This window comes from Bos javanicus, chromosome 7 (assembly GCF_032452875.1).
Source record: "Bos javanicus breed banteng chromosome 7, ARS-OSU_banteng_1.0, whole genome shotgun sequence".
Lineage (NCBI taxonomy): Eukaryota > Metazoa > Chordata > Mammalia > Artiodactyla > Bovidae > Bos > Bos javanicus.
Window position 1 is genome coordinate 45,405,763 of NC_083874.1, and position 25,828 is coordinate 45,431,590.

The 25,828-nt window shown below is 38.7% G+C and overlaps 1 protein-coding gene across 7 annotated transcripts in view; it reads right to left on the reverse strand.

Moving 5' to 3' along the window:
* Positions 1-7,479: 7,479 nt before the first annotated feature.
* CDKL3 (cyclin dependent kinase like 3) overlaps positions 7,480-25,828 on the reverse strand; it is a 50,624-nt gene continuing 32,275 nt past the window's right edge. For 4 of the 7 annotated variants that reach the window (XM_061423499.1, XM_061423502.1, XM_061423501.1 and 1 more), the window contains 2 exons: positions 23,192-23,247; positions 15,413-15,605 (listed from right to left, as the gene is read on the reverse strand). In XM_061423499.1, coding sequence (XP_061279483.1) covers positions 15,575-15,605; positions 23,192-23,247 — 87 coding nt within the window. In that variant the 3' untranslated portion in view covers positions 15,413-15,574. Of the gene's footprint in view, positions 7,856-15,412; positions 15,606-22,966; positions 23,248-23,896; positions 23,994-25,828 lie in introns of those variants that run through there. The other 3 variants (XR_009737556.1, XM_061423500.1, XM_061423504.1) reach the window with 3 other exon arrangements.

Sequence of the window (25,828 nt, forward strand, 5' to 3'; positions counted from 1 at the left end):
ATCATCAACTCCTGGCCATTATTATTTTGTCTGCACACCCCCTCACACTAATTCCCCTCCATCCTGTGCCATTTAAAAATTTTGTTTGTTTGTTTTACTTTTGGCTGTGCTGGGTCTTCATTGCTGCGCACGCTTTTTCTCTAGCTGTGGCGAGTGGGAGTTCCTCTCTAGTTTCGGTGTGCGGCTTCTCCCTGGGGTGGCTTCTCTTGCTGCGGAGCACAGGCTCTAGGGCACTTGGTTTCGATAGTCGTGGTTCCTGGGCTCTAGAGCACAGGCTCAGTAGTTGGAGCATGAGGACTTAGGTGTTCCATGGCAGGTGAGATCTTCTCGGATCAGGAATCAAACCCATGTCCCCTGCGTTGGCAGGCAGATTCATTCCCATTGAGCCACGAGGGAAGTCCTCCTGTGCCATTGTGAAGCAAATTCTAGGCACTGTAGAATTTCTTTTTAAAAAAATTTTTATTATAAAATATTTATTTGGCAGCACTGGGTCTTAGTTGCAGCATACAGGATCCTTAGTTGTGCATGACAAGTCTTAGCTGCAGTAAGTGGGATCTAGTTGCCTGACCAAAGATCAAACCCGGCCCCCCTGCACTGGGAGCATGGAGTCTTAGCCTTTGGGCCACCTGGGAAGTCCCAGCATCATATAATTTCATCTATACATATTCATTATGTATCTCTAAAAGACAAAAAACTCATTTTAACATAATTACTCCCACATTTGAAATTAATAATTCCACAGCATCCATGTGATCGTGTTTTAGGGAACAAATGAAAAATGCTGACCTGTGGAGACAGGCAAAATATCCCCACGGCCATAGAGATATGAAACTGTCATTCCATCACTGTGGTTCAACAGGACATGCTTCTAGGTTGGCTGTTAAGACCTCAGAAAGTGGGTGATGAGATCTCACAGTCAACCTAATTGTTGTTATTTGTTTATTCTGCATTTCTGGGTGAGAATCACGGGATGAAATCCCTCTGAAAGGAAGATGAGAGAGACTGCCTTCTCATGAGTGATTCCCTTTGGACAAGGGGAGAGTCTGTGTATTCAGTCCCTGTCATGGTGTCTCGCTTGCCTCAGTTCTCCACACACAGCTCGGGAATATGAGTGAGCATTGTAAGCCAGGGAATTACTTGTAGATCCAGAGCACAGTCCAGGAGCAATTGTCTGAGAGTTTTCCAATGCTTAATTCTACTGATTTCTATTTCTTTGGAAATATTTCAGGAATTTATTGAAGATGTAATGACATATAAGTGGCATTCATAAGGGTTAGAAGAGAAAGTAGAGTCATGTAGAAAAGGGGGTTTTGTTTTAAGAGACTTATACACATTCCCTATATTACTTTGTGATGATTGATCAACAAATGTTCCTTTAAGAATGTCACACAAGGGCTTCCCTGGTGGCTCAGTGGTAAAGAATTCACTGCCAATGCAGGGGACACAGGTTCAATCCTTGGTCTGGGAAGATGCCACGTGCCACAGTACAACTAAGCCCGTGCGCCACAACTACTGAGCCTGTGCTCTAGACCCCAGGGACCGCAACTACTGAGTCCATGCGCCACGACTCCTGAAGCCCACGTGCCCTAGAGCCTGTGCTCTAAACAAGAGAAGCCACCACAGTGAGAGCCTGTGCACCACCACTAGAGAAGCCCCTGCTCTCCACAACTACAGAAAAGCCTGAGAAGCAACGAAGAGCCAGTAAACCAAAAATAAAGAAAAAATATACATACACAGAATGTTACAGAAATACAGGCTGGTTTACATAGTTCCCAGAGATGTGCAAAAATTCCCTAAATTCTGTTTTGTTGTTGTTCAGTCACTAAGTCATGCCAGACTGTGACCCCATGGACTGTGGCACCCCAGGCTTCCCTGTCCTTCACTATCTCCTGGAGTTTGTTCAAACTCATGTTCATTGAGTCAGTGATGCCATCCAACCATCTCATCCTCTGTCGTCCCCTTCTCCTGCTCTCAGTCTTTCCCAGCATCAGGGTCTTTTCCAATGAGTCAGCCCTTTGCATCAGGAGGCCAAAGTATTGAAGCTTCAGCTTCAGCATCAATCAATCCTTCCAATGAATATTCAGGGTTGATTTCCTTTAGGATTGACTGATCTCCTCACAGTCCAAGGGACTCTCAAGGGCCTTCTCCAACACCACAATTTGAAGGCATCAGTTCTTAAATCCTATTTAAAAGCTCACAAGTGGAACACATTTTATAAAGCTAATAATTATTTCCTCAATTATGTTCCTTTTGAGTCTAGATTTTTAGATGTGTTTTGTTTTTCTTAAAATGAAACAATCCCAGTTAGACGTGCAGGAGGAAACCACCTATTCTTGGTGTCACAGCACGCCTTGCCACTCCTGCGCCACTGCTGCCATAGCCACCTTACTGGTTTTTCTGCTTCTCATTCTGCCCCTTCACACCGAGTTGTCTTCCTGAAGCACGTATCTGATCCTGCCACTTCAATAATAGGCATTGAATGTTTCCATCACCTTCCAAAAACCCCCAATTCCTTAGGATAGCATCATTTCAAGTTCTCTGAGATGTGTCCTGACTTATTGGAACAACCTTGTTTCCCACTGTTCTCCAATCCACATATTCTACTCTCCAGTCACATCAACTAATAAATGCTTTTAGAATGTGGTCCCAAACACTAAACCACTTGTCTCACTTCCTAGAATAGAGAACAATATAGCCCAGTGTTAAAGAGCATACCCTTCATGTTTGACTAGATTCAGTTCTGACTCTGTCACCTTGCAGCTGTGTGACTTTGATGACTTAATCTGCCTGAGCCACAAGTTTCTTCAGCACTAAAATGGGGATGTTGATTGTGCTTTTCTCATAGGGTTGCTTGGAGGATTCTGTTGGATTATGCATGCAAAATGCTTAGCACAGTGCCTGGCACACATTAAATACCCAATATATCATGGCCCTTATTTCAGTCTATTAAGGTCCATCTACCTGTCAGAAAACACTACCCCTTGAAGCATTTTTAGTTCCCCCAGTCTCATCTCTCCCTCTAGGATCCCACAGATCATTAATAATCTCTTTCTCAATACTAACTACAGGGTTGGCCAAGATGTTCTTTTGGGTTTTTCTGTATGATGTTATGGAAAAACCTGAAGGAACATTTTGGTCAACTCAGTATTATTATTATTTAGATACATTGCTACTCTGCTCTATTTTACCGAATCTCTGCCATCTACTAACTGCCATAGCAAATAAAAGATGAAGAAAACTTGGTTTTTTGCCATACAAGTATTCACACTCTAGTTACCAAACATTGATAACTCAATACAATTCACTCAAAAACAATGTTTGTTGAATAAAGCTGTGGCTCATTATCATTATGAAACTCTGTTTTTCCTGAGGTTCTCTTGTACAGAATAATCTCAAAGTATGACCTAGATTTTAACCCAAGGATCATGACCATTTCCCCTACTACTAAACAGAATTTACCTCTTAAGAACATATATAGTGAACATAGCTGAATTTAGGAAACTATTGAAGGAAAAGTTGTACCAGTGATGTTGCCAAATTCAAACAATGCCATCAAACTATGACTTCCTCTGTTCCCAAAGCTTTTTCCACGATAAGTGCACAAAGTGTTGGATCTAAAACATGGCACAGGGCTAGAAGCGCTTCTACCCTCCTTTTCCTGCTGATGTCGTTGTGATGTGTATTGTTGGTGTATCTGTAATTCGAGGGCAGAGCAGATGGTGAACGCTGCATGTCCATGCTGCATCCTCTAACCCTGCCTAGAGACTGTCAAGACCATGAGGTCAGTGACTACCACTGAATTTTGGCTGTGGAAAGCTGGCAGTCCTAACTGCTGCAGAATCCCCTACCTGTACTAAGTGATGCTCTAAATCAGTGCCAGGTTCTCAGGGTCAACGAAACTTCAAGTGAGATCTGCTCAGGTTCCTGCTTCACCCAAATACCAGTAGATTACTCATACAATGCTTCCACACAGGAAACAGTGCAGCTGGACAGCATATTTGGGGCATGTGAATGGGACACATGTCATCAAGATGGCTTCTCATGAAATAATTGCTCGGGGCTGCCAAAGAAAGAGGAGTGGCTCGTCGTCCTGGGCGGAGCTCACCACCCCTTTCTCCTGCTGTCCTCCCCTCCAGGCTGCCTGAGCACTGTGACCAGGAGCAGAGCTAAGCTGGTTTCTTCCCTCTTCCTCCTGAGTTCTAGCTCTGTGGGTAACTGTGGGAAAGGAAGCCTTATTCAACTATAGGCAGCTTTGTGTTTTTTGAAAACATCTTCAAAAGTCAAGTGTATTTCAAACATGCATCTTGTTTAAATGTTTTTAAGGACAGTTCATTCCAAAATAGTTAAAAACATGTCTCACAGTTTAATCAGTGTCAAACAACATGTTTCCAGCACACATACACACATATATATGTATTTTTTTTCTTCACAACTGAGTATGTCATCTGCCATGTGACATATGGCATGTAAGAGTTCAGCTGAGGCTTAAGATTCGTTAGCACCCTCTAAGCACCCCGAAGGAGCTCATCTTTGTCTTAATTCAATCACATTCATGAGAGTGGGCTGCTTTCGTGTTTGTGTGTGTGCATGTGCACATGTGTACATGTGTGTGCAGAGTGACGCTTCTAATCACTAGCATCAGCAGTCTCATTTTTCCACTGCAAATAATTTTTATTTTTACCCCAGAAAGAGTAAAATATTTAAATTGTCCCATAAGCACCATTATGCTAACAACAAGAGCAACACTTTCAAGACTGCACCATGGACTTGGCAGGGCATATTAGACTTCAGTAGCCCAAATGATGGCTGAGAGCCTGAAAGTAAGACAGGTCAACTAAGGAGAAACTGGAATTACAGTGAATACAAATTTAAAATGTCTGAGAGAGGAGGCTGCTTGTTCTATTAAAGCAACCTGTGTACGGAGAGCACGTGATGGGTTTCAATCGGTTAAGATCAATACTTTCAAGGGGCTCTCACCTCACTCTCATCTCATCCCACACCCTTCTTCAGTCTCAAGAAAGAACAAGGATAGTAGGATGATGGAAATAAGTATTTGTTTAGCATGGATTATTAGTAAACAGAAAAGTATTATTTATGTCTTTACTTGACATGGTAAATATTGAATAATAGCATAACCATCTAATGGGGTGTTAAGAAAAAAGATATGTTACAGGAACTTTTTACACATTCTGTAAGAAGAACAAAAAACAACATTCTCACAGAGTTAGATGATTATCAGTGATGAACAAACCAGGCTTCTGTGGAAATGGTTGCTGGTTTCCACAAGCCACCTGAAGAAGTCTAGATTCTGACCCCATTGATGGAGGGAGTGAGCTGCTCTTCACTCAGACTGAGATCTTCAGCCCCACACATTTTCAGTAGAACTTTATACTTAATGCCTTACACAGGGTAGTCCACCAGCAGTTTAAAAAAAAAGTAAAAGAAAGACCTGATTCAAATAAAATGTAAAAACAGGAGAAATATGGAATTTGAACACTGATTGGGTATTGATAATATTAAACTTCAAAACTGTTGTAAAGACAATTATGTCTTTATAAAAAGAGGACTTAGCTTTTAGATATACACATTGAAGTATTTAGGGAAGAATTATACTGATGTCAGTATTTGCTTCAAAATAATAGAAGAGGGGAGGAAATAAGTAGGGGAATGAATGAAATATAACTGACCATGTGTTGATAATTGTTAAATCTGGGTGATGAGTACATAGGGGTTCATTGTGCATGTATCAAAATGATACTCCATCTACTCTTTTAGATGTAGATGGATATATGCTGCTGCTAAGTTGCTTCAGTCGTGTCCGACTCTGTGCGACTCCATAGACGGCAGCCCATCAGGCTCCCCGTCCCTGGGATTCTCCAGGCAAGAACACTGGAGTGGGTTGCCATTGCCTTCTCCAATGCATGAAAGTGAAAAGTGAAAGTGAAGTCGCTCAGTCGTGTCTGACCCTTAGCGACCCCATGGACTGCAGCCTACCAGGCTCCTCGTCCATGGGATTTTCCAGGCAAGAGTACTGGAGTGCGGTACCATTGCCTTCTCTGAGATGGATATATACTCTTGTATATATTTGAAACTTCTCATACTAAAATTTTTTTTAAATTTTGGAGCATTGGAAACATAAATTAAAACTAGATGCAAAGAATCCTGCCATGGACAAAGTTGTTTTTTTAACTGGGGAAAAATAAGTTGCAAGAGTGTATGTACAGGATGATAACATTTAATAAAATGTCAAACATGCCAAACAGTAAAATACAGATTTTAAGGGTACCTGCATAAAGTCAGTAAGATAAGAATGGTAATTCCAGATACAAATTTCAGAACTATAGTTATTGGAATGCAGGAAAGGAAATGTAATTGATGGTTACACAAGGAGCTTCAACTATTTTTTGTTAAGTTTTACATGTGGTCATGGACACATAAGTGATTACTGTATTATTCTCTAAGCATCTTTATATTTCTAAAATGTTTCACAATAAAAACATATAAATTAAAAATAAAAAATGAAATAGAAAGTGGACAATCATCTGTAGGGATGTCTGAAGAGTCCTGCACTTCCTGTACTGACTTTGAAGAATAATATCAATTTCTATCTCAGTTTGTAAGAATTGGGTTGTTTTCTTTGGTTAAAATATTTTTATTATAAAAATACAAAAATGTAACTAGCATATTTAAAGAATAGTAATAAAACAGACACTGTTGAAGTATAGTAACTCAAGAAACTCAACATTGCTAGTCCCATAGAAGTTCCAGGTACACTCTCTGATCACATTCCCAGCAGATAGAGTTGCTATCCTGAATTTTGTGTTTGTTAGTACCACCTTTTAAAATAATCTAGGGAGTTCCCCGGTGGTCAGGTGGCTAAGACTCTGCCTGTAGTCCCAAAGCGGTGGGCCACAGGTTCCATCCCTAGTCAGGGAATTAGGTCCCACATGCTGCAACTAAGACCCGGTGCAGCCAAATAAAAAAAAAAAAAAAAAATTTTTTTTAATAAAAATAAAATAAAATAATCTAATCATATACTGTATATTTTAAGATACAGTTTTGCATGTTTTTAATTTACACATGTGGAATCATACTGTGACTTGCTTTTTTGATGAAAGATGTTGGTGAGATTTATTGATGCTGATGCACTGGAGCTGTAGTTCAGTCACTTAAAGACTCTGTGTGTGTGTGTGTGTGTATTAAATATATCATTGTTTATCCAGTCTATTGTTGAAGGACTTCTGGTTTGTTTCCAACTTTTGCTACAATAAACCACACTGCTAGAAACATCCTTATACTACTTAACTCCTGAAGTCCACGTGCAAGACTTTCTCTAGGGTAAACACCAAGGAGAGGAACAGTTGAGTTAGTGCAGGCTCATCTGCAACTTGAGTAGATGTAATGCCAGATTTTCCAAAGTGGTTGTGCCAATGTGCATTCCCACTAGCACTGTATAATACACCCTACTTGGAATTGACAATTTTTGCCAAATGTTATTTTCTTACTCAACCTCAGTACAACAATCAAAAGTAGGAAATTAACACTAATATAATAGTATGGTGTTAATCCAGAGTCCTCATTCAAGGTTTTTCCAGTATGTTTTTAATAGCAAAGCATGCTAGTCCAGGATCACATGTTTTATTTAGCTTTCATCTCTCTTCTTCTCTTTCGGTATGGAAAAGTTCTTCCGTCTCTCCTTGACTGCCATGGCCTTGATCCTTTTGAGTACTGCGGGCCAGTTGTTTTTCTATAGGGCTTCAGATTTTGTTTTCCTGATATTTCCTCATGTTTAGATTCAGGTCATGCATTTTTGGCAGGACTATCAGAGAAATAATGTTGTTCTTCTCATTGCATCCTGTCAAGTGGTAAATTATATCAATTTGTGCCATTACTGAAAATGTTCACTTTAACCAATTTACTAAGATTACTCCTCTGTAAAATTACTTTCCCCTTTGTAATGAATAATTTATCTATGGGGAGACACTATGCAATATCCTCTTTAGTTTTAGCACCCTTCAGTGATTTTTGCCAGCATCAATTATTAGTGTGCTGGTAAATGATGATTTTCTTTTTCCATCATTCCTTCTACATTTATTAAATGCAGCTCTACTGCAAGAAAGAGCTGTGTCTTCTCTCCTATTTACTTATTTTTTGAATTATTCATTTATATGTTCATAGAATCATACTCATTTTTATTTATACGACCATTGTTATTGTTCAGTCCCTAAGTCGTGTCCTATTCTTTGCGACCCCGTGGACTGCAGCAGGCCAGGCTTCTCTATCCTTCACTATCTCCCGGGGTTTGCTCAAATTCATGTCCATTGAGTTTGTGATGCCATCCAACCATCTCATCCTCTGTCGCCCCTTTCTCTTCCCTCAATCTTTGCTAGCATCAGGGGCTTTTCCAATGAGTCAGCTCTTCACATCAGGTAGTCAGAGTATTGGAGGTTCAGCATCAGTCCTTCCAATGAATATTCAAGGTTGACTTCCTTTAGGATTGACTGGTTTGATCTCCTTGCTGTCCAAGTCTTCTCTAGCACCACAGTTCAAAAGCATCAATTCTTCAGTGCTCAGCCTTCTTTATGGTCCAACTCTCACATCCATACATGACTACTGGAAAAACCATAGCTTTGACTAGATAGAACTTTGTCGGCAAAGTGATGTCTCTGCTTTTTAATACACTGTCTAGATTTGTCATAGCTTTTCTTCCAAAGAACAAGCGTCTTTTAATTTCATGGCTTCAGTCACTATCGGCAGTGATCTTGGAGCCCAAAAAGATAAAATCTGCCACTGTTCTTACTTTTTCCCATTCTATTTGCCACAAAGTGATGGGATGCCACGATCTTAGTTTTTTTTAATGTTGAGTTTTAAGCTAGCTTTTTCACTCTCCTCTTTCACCCTCATCAGGAGGGTCTTTAGTTCCTCTTCACTTTCTGCCATTAAAGTGGTATCATCTGTATATCTGAGGTTGTTGATATTTCTTCTGGCAATCTTTATTCCAGATTGTGATTCATCCAGCCCAGTATTTTGCATGATGTACTCTGCATATAAGTGAAATAAGCAGGGTGACAATATACAGCCTTGATGTACTCCTTTCCCAATTTTGAACCAGTCTGTTGTTCCAGGCCCAGTTCAAACTGTTGCTTCTTGACCTGCATACAGGTTTCTGAGGAGGCAGGTAAAGGGATCTGGTATTCCCATCTTTTGAAGAATTTTCCACAGTTTGTTGTGATTCACACAAAGTCTTTAGCATAGTCAATAAAGCAGAAATAGATGTATTTTTGGAATTCCCTTGCTTTTTCTATGATCCAACGTATGTTGGCAATTTGATCTCTGGTTCCTCTGCCTTTTCTAAATCCAGCTTGAACATCTGGAAGTTCTCAGTTCACGTACTGTTGAAGGATTTTGAGGATTACCTTGCTAGCATGTGAGATGAGTGCAATTGTCGGTAGTTTAACATTCTTTGGCATTGCTTTTCTTTGGGATTGGAATGAAAACTGATCTTTTACAGTCCTGTGGCCATTGCTGAATTTTCCAAATTTGCTGAATTTTTCAAATTTGCTTCACTGAGTGAAGCATTTTAATAGCATCATCTTTTAGGATTTTAAATAGCTCAACTGGAATTTCATCACCTCCACTAGCTTTGTTCGTACTGATGTTTCCTAAGGCCCACTTGACTTCATACTCCAGGATGTCTGGCCTAGGTAAGTGATCACACCATCATGGTTATCAGGGTCATTGAGACCTTTTTTGTATAGTTCTATGTATTTTTGCTACCTCTTCTTAATCTCTTCTGCTTCTGTTAGGTCCTTGCTGTTTCTGTCCTTTACTGAGCCAGTCTTTGCATGAAATGTTCCCTTGGTATCTCCAGTTTTCTTGGAGAGATCTCTAGTCTTTCCCATTACATTGTTTTCTATTTCTTTGCATTGTTCATTTAAGAAGGCTTTCTCTAGAACTCTGCATTCAGCTGTTTTGTTGTTCCTATTGTCTCAGATTTGACCATTAGGAGTTCCTTCTAGTTGGTGTCTATGTCCTTTCAGCATCTCTTTTAAAGGAACTTACTGTTACAATAATATGTCTCAGGTTCATCATCTACTCCCCGCCACCCCCTGCACTTGGCTGTCAGAAACTTGAGTCTCTCCTCACTCTGTGTGATCTCTAAGAAGTATTCGGCTTATAGCTCCCTGGCAGATACTCTTTGGCTGGCTTTGTAAATTTCCTCTATGCATACCTTATCAGTCTGGTTACTGCAAGAAGCAGATGCCAAGAAGAGGATGTGACATGAAAGAGATTCACGGAAGTAAATACCCATAAGGAAAAATTGGAAGACAGCCAGGGGTAGCTAAGGGTGTCATAAGACTGCAAGGCAGTGCTGACACTTATGAAGGAGAGAGGGATGAAATTAAGATTGAGTGGAAAACATTTACACTGCACTATATCTCTAAGGAAGTTTGGGAAGGATGAAACAGCCTGATATATTTGACTTGCCACCAATTAGCCAGTTAGTCTCCTCAAGGAATGATGCCATATCAGGGGCTCAGCATCAGTCTCTTCACTGTAGTTCTCAGTATATAAGACTTGCACTTCCTTTCACCAGGGTATTCCTAATGAACTTGTGTCCCTTGGGCCCTCCCATGGAACATTACTCTCTGGTTGTCTCCTGGTCTTATATAATACATTTATTCTATTCTCTATCCTATTTCTCTCTTCCTTTCTCACTGTAAAGGCAATTCAGGCACTTCTACTTCCCTGGGTGTTGGCCATAGTTATTCCCAGGCTTTTAAGAGCAAACACAGCAGTGTGCTTCCTACATTCCGTAAGGTCCTTGCTAGAGTGTTAAATCTCATGTCCTGACAGGTTTCCCCCAAGTCAGTGAACTCTTGCTTATCTAGGCATATATTCCAGTCCCCTTGATTAAATGCCCCAAATCTAATACCAGGGATATTTTCCTGAATCTTCCCAGTAAGCTAGCTAATTCTTGTAATTCTTTTGGTGTAAGGTAATTTGCACTCCCTGCAGTTGGAGCTCTAGGAGGTGCATTTTCATGATTGTCACACATTCTCTGATTACTACCCAGCCAGATATTGGAGAGGAATCCATGCAGATTTCTAAGTTCCTTCTCTACATAGTTTTTCCTTCTCTAGTATTCTGCCTTACCAACTCCAGCCATCTTGACCTCCCTAAGCTTATATCCCCACCTCATAAACTCACCAAATGTGCCAGTCTCTCACTGAATCACCACCTCCCTGTTCAGTGATCCAGAAATTGTAGAAAGCCTATGTGATCACAATGATTGTTTCAATAATTTTTCTTCTCTCAGAGATCACAGTCCTGGGCTGCCTGTTGCCCAGGGCCTTGACAGCAATAAAGCAAAATCTTTGACTTGTCAGAGATTAATACAAATTGCTGCTGTTGCTGCTGCTAAGTCGCTTCAGTCATGTCCAACTCTGTGCGACCCCATGGACTGCAGCCTACCAGGCTTCTCCGTCCATGGGATTCTCCAGGCAAGAACACTGGAGTGGGTTGCCATTTCCTTCAATGCATGAAAGTGGAAAGTGAAAGTAAAATCACTCAGTCGTGTCTGACTCTTAGTGACCCCATGGACTGCAGCCTACCAGGCTCCTCCATCCATGGGATTTTCCGGGCAACAGTACTGGAGTGGGGTGCCATTGCCTTCTCCATACAAATTGCTACTATCACTATTTCTCTGATAGTGCTAACTATATGTAAGGAAAGCTGGGAAAACTCATTTTTATTTCTGGCATTCATGTGCTCAAACTGAAACCTGAGAAAAAATTCAACTAAATGCTCCTAAAAGCACATGGAACTGTGAGTGTTCTGAAATTTTAAGGAAGAACTGCAACATGACATCACTAACAACCATCCCAAAACTTCTTCTGACAAGCTTGGTCTGTGACATCCATGTCTCAGATTCTTACTGCTCAGTTTTGACATCATCCATTGATTCTTCAGCAAGTCTCCAAACTACCAAGGTCATTTTGAATTTAAATGATTTGTTCCATACATATCAAGGTACATAATTATATGAAGGTACTGGGGGTAGGGTGTTAAGGAACAAAGATAAAATCAAGAGGTAACTAGCATTATAAAGCAGGATGTGAAACATATAAATTTATTTACATATATGGTATAAGCAGTAAAAATGGAAGTCTATTCTTCAAGGTGATAAATATATCAGGGTGCGTCCTATCACTGGAATGGTATCCTGTGTTCCTTCTTCCAAATGAAGGGAGATGAGTGCCACACAGCAGCAACCTGCTGAGCTACCGGTTGTAAACCCTTCCACTTATAACAACTCCACTTGGCCAAAGGACTAGAACCAGGATTCTAATCATCACATGAGTATATACTCGATAGATTTCAAAACCTGACCTGGTTGACTGCCAATTCAGCTGCGACTGCCTCTGCCTCTCCCACTTCTCAGTGACTTTTGGTGGCCACAGAACCAAGTAATGGCAACCCTATCCGCAGAGGCATATATGCCAAGAAGTCAATAAAGTCCTCTCCCTTGTATAGGTGCCTTCCAAGGCCATGAGAACAGCCCTAACAATTTCATAATTAAAATTTTGTATTGTTTTTTTCCTCAGAGGGGCCTTCAAATCTAAAAGCTTCAGGCTTCATAAAACCTTCATCTCCTTATATTAACGCGTAACTCATCTACTCAGCACCCTACCACAGCCACATTTGTAACATCAACGTACCTATCCTTGTAATGCACAAACACTCTGAGAAAATCCAATGTAGGCTCAAAGGATAAACACTAGAAACTGCAGGTCTTGACTTGGTTTTCCCAGGACAGAACAGATACAATACCCCAGGTGGCTCAGTGGTAAAGAATCTGCCTGCCAATGCAGATTCCTGGGTCAGGAAGATCCCCTGGAGAAGGAAATAACAACTCATTCCAGTACTCTTGCCTGGGAAATCCCACGGACAGAGGAGCCTGGCAGGCTACAGTCCACTGGGTCTCAGAAGAGTCAGACATGACTTAGAGACTAAACAATGATACTAGTCTCTCCCCTGACATGGCACAACTCTAAAAAAAAGTGCTACTGAATCAGCAGAGACTGACTTTCTTCCTAACTTCAAAAGGAGATCCGTTACACAATTCTCTTTTAAAACTTGAAATGCCATGTTTATTCTTGTATTTAATGTAACATTTTATAGCAACCCACTCCAGTATTCTTGCCTGGAAAATCCCATGGACAGAGGAGCCTGGTAGGCTACAGTCCATGGGGTCACAAAGAGGCGGACACAACTGAGCGACTTCACTTTGACTTTTCACACTTTTACACATTAAAAGCAGGGATGTATTTGTCATCCATGCCAATTTCATATCTAAACAAATGGAGACCAAGGTACAGATCTGCTCATAAATCTCAGAGATGGTACACAGTAAGAGTAAGGGGCACTTATAGACCAATTTATTATCAAAGTAAATGAAGTCAGGATAAACTCAGACAACTTGGTCAAAAGAACTACGATTAAAGACCATCATTCTAGAAATCCCCTGGCAGCCCAGTGGTCAGGACTTGGTACTTTCACTGCTCTGTGTATGTGCTCAGTCACTAAGTTGTATCTGGCTCTCTGTGACCTAGTGACTGTAGCCTGCCTGGGTTCAATCCCTGGTTGGGGAACTGAGATCCAGCAAACCGAGAGGCCAGCCAACAAACAAAACTGTAATTCTGCGTCTTTGAAGAAGACAACTACATTTCATCCGTATGGTATAAACTCAATATGCCCTGTGTGTATTACAACTTACCTTAGTAAGTCCTCACAATAGCTCTATGAGATAAGCTTTTTTGTCTCCATTTTCCAACTGAGGAAAACTGAGGCAACAAAATACCACACACATATTCTGCAGTAAAGAAGTGTGTAAAAGTCCTGATTCTATTTTGGGCAATCAGATGATAATCTGGATTCTATTATACTATATGGCTCTTACTAAAAATTGAATATTCATTCAACAAATATGTTTTTAATTTTTTAATTGGAGGGTAATTGCTTTACAGTGTCATGTTGGTTTCTGCTGTATTACAATGTGAATCAGCTACAAGTATACACATATCCCCTCTCTCTTAGGCCTCCCTCCCACCTGCCACCTCTCCCCTCTCCCGATCTCACCCCTCTGGGTCATCACAGAGCACCAGCTTGAGCTCCCTGTGTTCCACAGCCACTTCCAGCCAGCTATCTGTTTTACACATGGGAATGTATATGTTTCAGTGCCACTCTCTCAACTCTTCCCACCCTCTCACTCCCCGGCTATGTCCACCATTCCATTCTCCACGTCTGTGCCTCTGTTCTGGCCCTGCAAATAGGTTTACTAGTACCATTTCCCTAGATTTCACATATATGCATTAATATACAATGTTTGTTTTTCTCTTTCTGACTTACTTCACTCTATATAGGCTCGAGGTTTATCCACCTCATTACAACTGACTAAAAATTCATTTCTTTTTATGGCTGAGTAATATTCCATTTATATATGTACCACAACTTCTTTATCCACTTATCTGTCAATGGACATCTAGGTTGCTTTCATATCCTGGCTATCATAAATATGTTGCAATGAACAATGTGTCTTTTGAATTATGGTTTTGCCGTATATGCCAAATAATGAGATTTCTGGGTCATACGGTAGTTTTATTCCTAGTTTTTTGAATAGTCTCCATACTGTTCCCCACAGTGACTGTATCAGTTTACATTCCTAGCCACAGTGCAGGAGGACTCCCTTTTCTCCACATCCTCTCCAGCATTTATTGTTTGTAGGTTTTTTGATAATGGCGATTCTGACCACGGTGAGGTGATAACTCATTGTAGTTTCAATTTGATTATTTTTCTAACAATGAGTGATGTTGGGCATCTTTTCATGTGCTTTTTGCCCATTTGTATTTCTTCGTTGGAGAAATGTCTGTTTAGGTCTTCTGTCCATTTTTTGATTGGGTTGTTTTTCTAATATTGAGGTGCATGAGCAGATTGTATATTTTGGAGATTAATCTTTTCAACAAATATTTTTAAAGAGAGAAAAGCCCCAGGAGTTCATAGATATAGTTTCAATAAATATTCTGTTACCACTAGATATTGTTTGAAGGACAGTAATTAAAGGAACCCTTTTTCCAAATTCAAATCTATCAAACAACAAATCAAGGGAGACTACTGGTGGCAGAACTTTTTTAAGGTTGATGCTGGGAAAGATTGGGGGCAGGAGGAGAAGGGAACGACAGAGGATGAGATGGTTGGATGGCATCACCAACTCAATGGACATGAGTTTGAGCAAGCTCCAAGAGATGGTGAGGGACAGGGAAGCCTGGTGTGCTGCAGTCCATCGGGTTGAAAAGAGTCGGGTACGACTTAGTGACTGAACAACAACAAAGGTTTTTCATGAGGCATCAGATGCTTTAAACAGTTTAATAATACTGATAAATGTAATATTAGTAACTACAAAGAAATTACTCAGAGACGTCCAAGAGAAGCTGCCTGAAATGTATATAAATAATCAGGTTTGATCTGAAAAGTCTTAAGACTTTGGAGTCACTCATCTGAGGAAACTCAAATCCTAGCATGCATTGTTTCTTGCATTTCTCATCCTAGGGAGCAAAAACAACTGATTTAAGGGCAAAAACCACTGCCTCATTAGGACCCCATCTTCATACACTAGATTCAGTCGAACACGGAGCTGAATGACTTGTCCTGTTAGATCAGGGTAGACAAGAGCTCCTGGTCCTGAAAATGACGGCTATTGGGCTCCCTCTGGAGGAGGTTAGGACTAACTGACTTGAAAGAGAACTTTGGAATCATCTTTATGCTTTGGCAAGCCAGGCACAGAGACTACATAATAGCCATTGGATGCCTGTAGTCTCTATTCTGCTATCCATTAAATAAAACACCAGTTGTAAAGAGCAAGAATCTTAACCCAAAGTTAGTCTGAAAATCAATCTGAGGGACTTCCCTGGTGGATGGGAATCCGCCCTCCAGTGCAGGGGACACAGGTTTGATCCCTGGTTGAGGAACTAAGGTCCCATGTGCCACAGGGCAAGTAAACCTGCATGCCGCAACTCAAGAGCCTGTGGGCCCCAAGGAAGAGCTAATACAGCCAAATAAATAAGTATTTAAAAATAAAAGCAAGTAAATCTGAAGCAAATTTTGTTTTACTTATCTCTTTACATTATACATTTTGTTTATACTTTCAATACCATGCAATTAAGCAAATAAATCACTTTGCTTGTTCTAAGCCAAGAGTTACTTGAGAGACGTGCATAACACTGAGACAGTACTCACACAATTTCTCACTCTGTGGCAAGCACTAAGTATATTAACTTAGGTCTCCTGATACGTAGTTACTAAAGAAACAGAAATGTGGTCACTTTAGGTGGAAAATCTAAAATTCTGACCCATATACTGTAACTCATATGCGTAATTCTGACCCATATATTGTAGAGCATTATTTCTTTTTACCCTTTCACCTGTCTTACCTGAATTTCCTTGTCTCTTTCTAAATTTTGAGAAAAAAATTTTCTTATCTGAGATTCCTCTGGATTCCATTCCTAAAAAGCATCCTTCAAGTTTTATCTCTAAAAGTACCTACGTTTCAATTCCTCCATTAAAATGCTAACAAGCTGTAAGCTTACCTCATCTCCTTCACCTTTAACCTCTATGCTGAATGACTGCTACTCATTCAGCTACTTGACAACGAATATTAACATGATATAGAGAGCACATTCTACCACATCAATAAAATTATCTCATAGTTTATTCTTTGGTTTTTTTCAAGTGATTACTATGTAGGTGGTTAATAAATTCATTAATTCGCAAGAAAACGTTACTGAGGGTCAATATATGCTAGGCACTATTCTATGCTGGGGAATATAGCAACAAACAAAACACTAATTTCCCTGTTCTCATGTAGTTCATAGTTTATTGGAGGGAGATCATTAATAAATAAAGTTTGTCAGATAGGGAATGATACATGAAGAAGTCAAGCAGGAAACAGGAATGAGAATGGGGAAAGTTGTCACCTTAAGTAACCTGATAGAGAAAGCTTCATGTATGAGTAAGTCAGTAAGGAGGTTGTTCTGAACAACAGGAAGGAGTTAAAGGAGGGACTCTTGCGTTACCTGAGGAAAGATATTTCTCATCAGAGGAAACAGCAAGAACAAAGGTTCTGAGGCAGGAACAGCAAGGAAGCCAGTGGGCCTGGAACAAAATAAGTAGTAGAAGAGGAATAGCATCAGAGAGAAGGAAGAGGCAGGCTGTGCAGGGTCCTGGAGGTTGCTGTGACGTCTGCAGCTTTTACTCTGAGCTGATAAGAAACTGAAGGTGGAACAGTGATAAAGCGGGAAGATCAGGTACCAGAAGACTTCTACAAAATCCAGGCAAGAAATGTTGTAACCGTAGAGGGAGGAAAGCAGTCACTTCTTAGAAATACTTTAAAGGTAGAGCTGAAAGCATAAGTTAGAGATAAAGAGATGAAGAGAGAAGTCAAGGATTACTGAGCAACTGGAAGAAACAGAGTTGCCCCTAACCAAAATGAAGAAACATGGAGCAGGTAAGAGGAACACGAGAGTGGGGGAGAGATCAAGACCTTAATTTGGGACATAAGATATCTATTATATGCTTTAGTAGAACTACTGAATGGACAAGTGGAAATTTGAATCTGGAGTTAAGAAGTCAAGTCCAGTCTAGAGAGAGCGAATTAAGAGTCATCAATACATAAGTGATATTTAAGGCCATACACCTAGGTGAGCTCACCTAGGGAGTGTAGAGAGAAAAGAGATCTAAGAACAGAGACCAAATGCTTGTTGATTACTTGAACTACATAGCTATTATATCCCTCGCTTTCCCTTTGCTTACAGGACTCATTAAGTTATTAATTAAGAGAAACCAATGAGATTAAAGTAAGTTCATAGTGATTATCTATTGTCCAACTCCTTGGGCAGAGCTGATGAGAGAGATGCAGGCATGGAATAGAAAGAAATTAAACACAGAAATCAGTACTGTGTCGTCTCTGAGCTCCATCTAATGTCTTCATGTTCTAGCCACCATGGGACATTTTCAGTTTTGATGGAAGCAGCCCATTACCTCAACCAATTGCTTTGTAACAAATATTTACAAGTTAGATTCACACATGGAAAATGAAAACAGGCCAGAAATACAACTCAAACACACTTGTCTGACTAACATCTTTTGACAAAGTATTATCAACCAATAGACTATCCATCCTATCTATGTCCACTGCTGAAGTTCCATTGGCAAACCTCATACTTCAAACTTTCATATTATTGGCAAAGAATTCACAGAATAAATGAGTTACAATAACTGAATAACAACAACAAAAAGATCAGGCAAGCCATTATAAATTCCTATCCACATATCCACATCCTTAGGGATAGTCTTAAACTAAAAGAGCACATGATCAATCAGGGACATTTTATATAAGACAGAGCTAGAAATTTTGGTAATGACTCTAAAGGTTATTCCTTATTCACAACTTTGACTAGATCTTCACTTTCAGAATTCTTTAAATTTCTAGTTCCAGGCATCATTGACTAATAGGTATTGGCATTACCTTAAACAATGATAAAACTGGAAAAAATAAATAAAACAACTGTTTTCACACAATGGACAGCAGAATAAGGTCAGTTTCACCAGAAATATAATGGCCCTAAATATACATGCATCTGGTAACAAAGCTTAACATGCAGAAACCGACTGCTACTAGAACTGAAAGAATAAACAGACAAATCCATCATTGCAGTTGAAGATTGTAATAATCCTCCCTCAGCAATTAATAAACTAGCAGACTGAAGATTAGCACAGATATGAGACCTAAATACCTCATTAGCATGAACTCAGGTATGGGTGAAAGGGGTTTATTATGAATAACAAAAGACACTCCTCTCACTCCTCAGCCAGGAAATTATAAATGTTTTGGGAGCTCTGTGTCAGGAAAAGGCGACAAAGACCTAAAATTTGTATTTGTTACTATATCACAATATCACAAAGAGCAAATTAAGCCCAAAAGAAGAGCATAAATCAGTAAAATAAGAAACAAACAATAGAAATAAAACCAAAAGTTGGTTCTTCAAAAAAAAAAAAATTAGGAAAGTTGATAAACCTCTAGGTAGACTTACTAAAAAAATCCCCCACGAATTACCAATACAAGAAATGATAAGCGGGACATCACTTCTTAAATGGTAACAAGGGAAAGTGGTAAGCAATGTTATGCCAATAAAAATCAACAACTTTGGTGGAATAGATAAATTCCTTGAAAGAGGCAAACTACCAAAACTGACACAGGAGAAACAGCAAATCTAGATAGCTCCATATGTATTAAATAAATTTGAGGAAATTGAATTTGCATCTTAAAGTCTTTCCACAAAGGAAACTGTAGGTCTTGCTGGCCTCACTGGTGATTTCTAATAAGTATTTAAGGAGAAAGTACAATTAATCTTGCACAAATTCTTTCAGGAAAGAGGAGGGAAAACTTTCCAACTCATTTATGAAGCACTGTAACATTGATATCAAAGGCAGGCAAAGATAACACAAGAAAAAGGAATGGACTAAAATCCCTCATTAATGTAGATGCCAATATCTTAATAAAATATTAACAAAGCAAATTCAATACAATACATAAAAAGGATCAAGTGGATTTTAACCCTAGGAATGTGGGTTGATTTAGCATTAAAACATCAATTAATATAATTCATACTAACAGAAATAAAGAGGAAAAATCATAAATCATCTCAGAAGATACAAGAAAAGTATTTAATAAAATTTAATACCTGCTCATGGTAAGGACATTCAACAAACAGAAATAGAAGGAACCTTCTTCAACCTAATAAAAGTCATCTACATAAAACCTACAATTCACATCATACTTAATGGGAAAAGGCTGAATGCTTTCTCTCTGGTATAGGAAAAAAGGCAAGAATGTCCGCTCTCCCCACCTCTGTGCAGCACTGTCACACATCACAGCAACACTGGAAAGGAAGAAGTAAAAGTATCTTTATCTACAGATGTTGTAATTGTTTATATAGGAAATCCTAAGGAATAGACAAAAAAGAAAAGAAGGAAGGAATGAAGTAAACCTACTAGAATAAGTTGAATTCAGCAAGGTCTCAAAACACAAGATCAATATAGAAAGACAAATTGTACCTCTGTACTACTAGTAACAACCAACTAAAAGATATTTTTTAAAATACCATTTATAATTGCATCAAAACCCAAAACACTGGAGTAAATTTAATGAATGATGTATAAGACTGCTACAAAATACTACAGAAAAAATTTAAAGATCTAACTAAATGTAGTGCTTATACCATGTTTGTGGATTGGAAAATTCAGTATTTCTAAAATATCTATTCTCCTCAAATTGATGTATAGACTTTAACACAATCCCAGTCAAAATCCCAGCAGGCATTTTTGTAGGAACTGAAGAAAAAAAAAGGACAATCCTTTAAGGATCAAACATCTACTTCCGCTTCACTGACTATGCTAAAGCCTTTGTTTAGATCACAACAAATTATGGGTAATTCGTAAAAGAGATGAAAGTACCAGACCACCTTACCTGTCTCCTGAGAAACCTGTATGTGGGACAAGAAGCAGTAGTCAGAACTAGACATGGAACAAAATGGTTCAAAATTGGGAAAGGAGTACAACAAGGCTGTATATTGTCACCCTGCTGATTTAACATATATACAGAGTACATCATGTGAAACGCTGGGTTGGATGAATCACGAGCTGGAGTCAGGATTGCCGGGAGAAATATCAACAACCTCAGACATGGAAATGATACCACTCATAATGGCAGAAAGTGAAGAGGAACTAAAGAGCCTCTTGATGAAGGTGAAAGAGGAGAGTGAAAAATCTGGCTTGAAACTCAACATTCAAAAAACTAAGATCATGGTATCTGGTCCCACTTCATGGCAGATAGATGGGGGAAAATGGAAGCAGTGACAGATTTTATTTTGGATTGGAAGATTTTATTTATTTGGATTTTGGACTGGACTCCAAAATCACTGTGGATGATGACTGTAGCCATGGAATTAAAAGATGCTTTCTCCTTGGAAGGAAACCTATGACAAACCTAGAAAGTGTATTAAAAAACAGAGACATCACTTTGCTGACAAAAATCTGTATAGTCAAAGCTATGGTTTTTCCAGTAGTCATCCACGGATGTTAAAGTTGGACCATAAAGAAGGCTGAGTGCCAAAGAATCGATGCTTTTGAATTGTGGTGCTGGAGAAGACTCTAGAAAGAACTCTGGACTGCAGAGATCAAACCAGTCAACTGTAATGGAATCAACCCTGAATATTCACTGGAAGGTCTGTTGCTGAAGCTGAAGTTCCAGCATTTGGCACCTGATGCACAGAGCCAGCTCATTGGAAAAGACCCTGATGCTGGGAAAGACTGAAGGCAAAAGAAGAAGGGGGCAGCAGAGGATGGGACAATGACTCAATGAACATGAATCTTAGCAAACTCCAGGAGACAGAAATGCAAAAAGGCAAAATGGTTGTCGAGGAGGCCTTACAAATAGCTGTGAAAAGAAGAAAAGCAAAACGCAAAAGAGAAAAGGAAAGATATACCCATTTGAATGCAGAGTTCCAAAGAACAGCAAGGAGAGATAAGAAAGCCTTCCTCCATGATCAATGCAAAGAAATAGAGGAAAACAATAGAATGGGAAAGACTGGAGATCTCAAGAAAATCAGAGATATCAAGGGAACATTTCATGTAAAGATGGGCACAATAAAGGACAGAAATGGTACCTAACAGAAGCAGAAGATATTAAGAAGAGGTGGCAAGAATACACAGAAGAACTATACAAAAAAGATCTTCATGACCCAGATAACCACAATGGTGTGATCACTCATCTAGAGCCAGAAATCCTGGAATGTGAAGTCAAGTCCTGGGTGTTCATTGGAAGGACATGCTGAAACTGAAACTCCAATACTTTGGCCACCTGATGCAAAGAACTGACTCATTGGAAAAGACCCTGATGCTGGGAAAGATTGAAGGTGGGAGGAGAAGGGGACGACAGAGGATGAGATGGTTGGATGGCATTACTGACTCAATGGACATAAGTTTGAGTAAACTCTGGGAGTTGGTGATGGACAGGGAGGCCTGGCATGCTGCAGTCCAAGGGGTCACAAAGAGTCGGACACGACTGAGTGACTGAACTGAACTGAACTGGGATCTAGTTCCTAAACCAGGGATCAAACCCGGGCCCCCTGAATTGGGAGCATGGAGTCTTAGCCACTGGACCACCAGAGAACTCACTGCAAATTTTTTTTTTTTTTTTTAAAGAGGGTGTCCCCCTCCCTTGGCCGCTAGTGGCTCTCACTGCAAATTTTAATGAACCTTTTAATAAGTTGAAAAGAGATCACAATATCATAATAAAGAAATTATGTTTTCCTTTGTTTTTCAAGTCTATTTGGTAAATACAAAATCAGGCAGAGTCTTGGTAAAATACCAAGCAATCTCATTTTGTGTTTTGAATAATATGACAACCAAGAATTTTGGTAGTGTTTCTCTTCTGGGTCATACATAAATAGAAAAAGTTTGTACTACATAAAAGGCACTATCAGATTGAACTAGGAACCTGAAAGAGTGCTGGCAGTTGTTTAAAGGAATAAAAAAAATTAACATTTAATATGATATAGTTTTGATACTTTATAAGTATTATAAATATTTTTATAGCTAATTAACAGAACATATTTTTAATCATATAATGGACTACTTTTTTTTAAAAATGTCAGACATTTCGTTAAGAACTCACTTCAGGAAGCTAGAGCAGTCTAGAAAAAAACTGACACTTAGATTACATGACTAGCAGAGGAACTGACACTTAAATTACATGACTAGCAGAGGGCAGAGATCAGTAGAAATACAGTATGGGTCATATGACAGGATGTGTTACCTACTCAGTAATCATGGCAAGTAAAAAAGCACGTAGAGAGGAGATGACTTTATAATTCCAAATCATAACATCACATGAACAGAATTTTTAGAAGAAAGAAGAAAACTATTAATGGTTTGCTAACAATACAAAGTTGGATGATGCTACTGTGGACTAACTACTGTCGTAACAGCTCATGTTATGTTTCTGTTGTACATAAAATTAAAAGGGAAGACTTGCTAATTTGTATTTTTTAAGATTTAAAAGAGAAGACACTACCAGAAAAAAAGTCTGTTCCTCTTCAAATTCTTCCCCTTACAATGGCCATCTCCAACCTAAAATCAGAAACCAAGCCAGTAAGAACCAGGGATAAGAATATAAATACATGTTGCCAAAACTTTGACTATATTTATGTTACATTATACATAACAATATATTCTATATAAACTACTAAATGATAAACATGCTGGTCAAGCCAAAAGATTTCCTTCAATATTTGGCTCAATTTCCATCATTTTAAACATGTTTCATGATATGTTCAATTAAATACTGCTCCAGAATGTCCAGCATAAAACCAAACCCATGTTTCATGCTATCAAGTGTACTTGCTTGCTCAGAAATGTCTGGTGCTCCCAGACATCGGAATCTCACTTTACTACACATTTAGAAATCTTTCTATCTATAAAGTTCTGAACCAAAGCTAAGAATGACCAGTAATCAAACATGACTGAGATAACAGGTCATCAAATAAAATCATATGACCAAACATAAGCTGTAGTTTTATTAGGATGTACCAGTCAGGCAATTTTTATAAATTAATGTTCAAATTAAGAAAACATGAAACATTTATAGATTAATAAATTTAAAAACAAATTTAGGTTGAGTTTACACATAACTACAGAGGATTTATGATCTATCTGTAGAATTCTCTAGTCAACGTTTTTGTGTATGTAATATTAATAAAAAGGATTTTTTTAACCATACAGTGTGATTCTGGGGTTCCCTGAATTTTCAGCTGCTGCATTTTCTACTCTACATCTGGCAGGTTCTTCTTCCTTTCAGTTTGTGCATTTCCTGTATTCTAAAAAGTAAATAGAAACAGGACCTTAATTGAGGAAATGGTGAGTCTTTGGCTAAGGAAATACAGCCACAGATAAGTACTTGTACTTTGCACCTGGGAGCTATTTTATATGGCACAGGGAGACTACTTAGCAAAGGAGTCCTTATTATCATCATAAGACAAAACTGAAGGAGGCTTTTCTGTGGACTCTTCTTTCTTGCCTAACTCACTCAGCAGTAATTGGAATTTCTCTCTAGGTCATAGAATCTATTGAATACATGCCTACACTATTAACTGGGAAGTGCCTGGATGTGATTTAGTAAGTCAGAAACAAATCCGTGAATAGAACAAATAAGCTGCCATTCCCGGTCTTAAGTTTTTAAAAACATATCATATTCTCTCACGCTCTAAATTAACAACCTATCAACTTGAAATTTAGGACATTTTCTTAATTCTGACATTAATTTATTAAAAGCATTTGAATCAGCCTCATATGTAATTTCTGTCACTTGTCAGAACTGTATTTGAATGACTAGTGTTGGGTTGGGTTTTTCCTTACCATCTTATGGAAAACCTAAACAAACTTTTTGGCCAATCTGATACATATAAGTTATAATTATCATTGATGACTTCTGGATATTTCTAATAACTACAACTGTTTCACTGTTACTCTTAAAAAGATCATCTTTTCAGGAGTTCTACATCATGTGCACAAAAAGGGATTTTCCCTTCCTATTATGTATTTTTTAAATGTCAGAACTGTCTTAAGAGTTCCTTTCTTCCTGAATTAAAATGTAATTTTAGTTCTGAGGGCTTTCACAGTACGGTAGGACAAACACATGTAGCACATTACTAGTCCGCCCAAACTCAAGACCCTTACCTCATCCGATTATTCAAAAAATGTGCAAATGGTGTGCTGTTCAACATGCTGTGACATCAGTAAGTCACCCAGGTTTAAACGTTTGAAGTCACCTTATTCTTTTTTATAACAAACTAAAAAATAACCATTAATGCCTTTCTTGTTCTATCTAGACAATATTTCTTCTCTGCAAAACTGATTGTGGAGTTGTCAACAAGTTCAAGGCCAGGAATAAGGCCTAAATGTCATTGTGAAAGTATATCTAACAGTGTCTGATAATTCTTACCTAATGTTTTAGAAATTAATAGACTTAGTTAAAAATACCTTCTTACATAGTTTCAGATGATGGTTTCTATTTTTATAAGTTCCTCAAATTTCCTTAATAAGTATGTGCTAATTTTATCACAAATAAAAATGTAGTCAATTTTATTTAGAAAATAAGAAACCAAGATAACAAAGTTGATGACCTCACAGGTGTACAGGATAGAAGGCTGTTAATATAATTTAATTCAGTGGATGCTCAGCACAATCCCTTTCCCTTAAAAAAAAAAACCTTTAAAAAGTATTAATTTATAATAGATACTGATCGCTTCAAGATCCCCAAATGAAATTCAAGCTTATCTGATACTTAGCTGAGAGCATATCTTTGTGAAAATAGGACAGTAGTTAGAGAGCAGAGATGGGGGAATAAATTGGAGGAAAAAATAGGAAGAAAAAGGCTAAAGACAAAATATATATGTTCTTGTGGCCAGGATAATCCTATGTTTATACCACTATTCCTTTCCTCTGGCATGGTTTACCTACCACCAAGTAGTATACATAACACACATACTATTTTCTCTGGGTAGCATATATTCAATCACTCAACATTCAAATGAGGGTTCAAATTTACTACCCTCAAAAATAAGACATTTTTTAAAACCTTTATAATTTTCTAGGAAAATATAGTTCTGTTTCTAGAGGTCAAAGATTACAGAATTTTGAAATTTTATCTAAC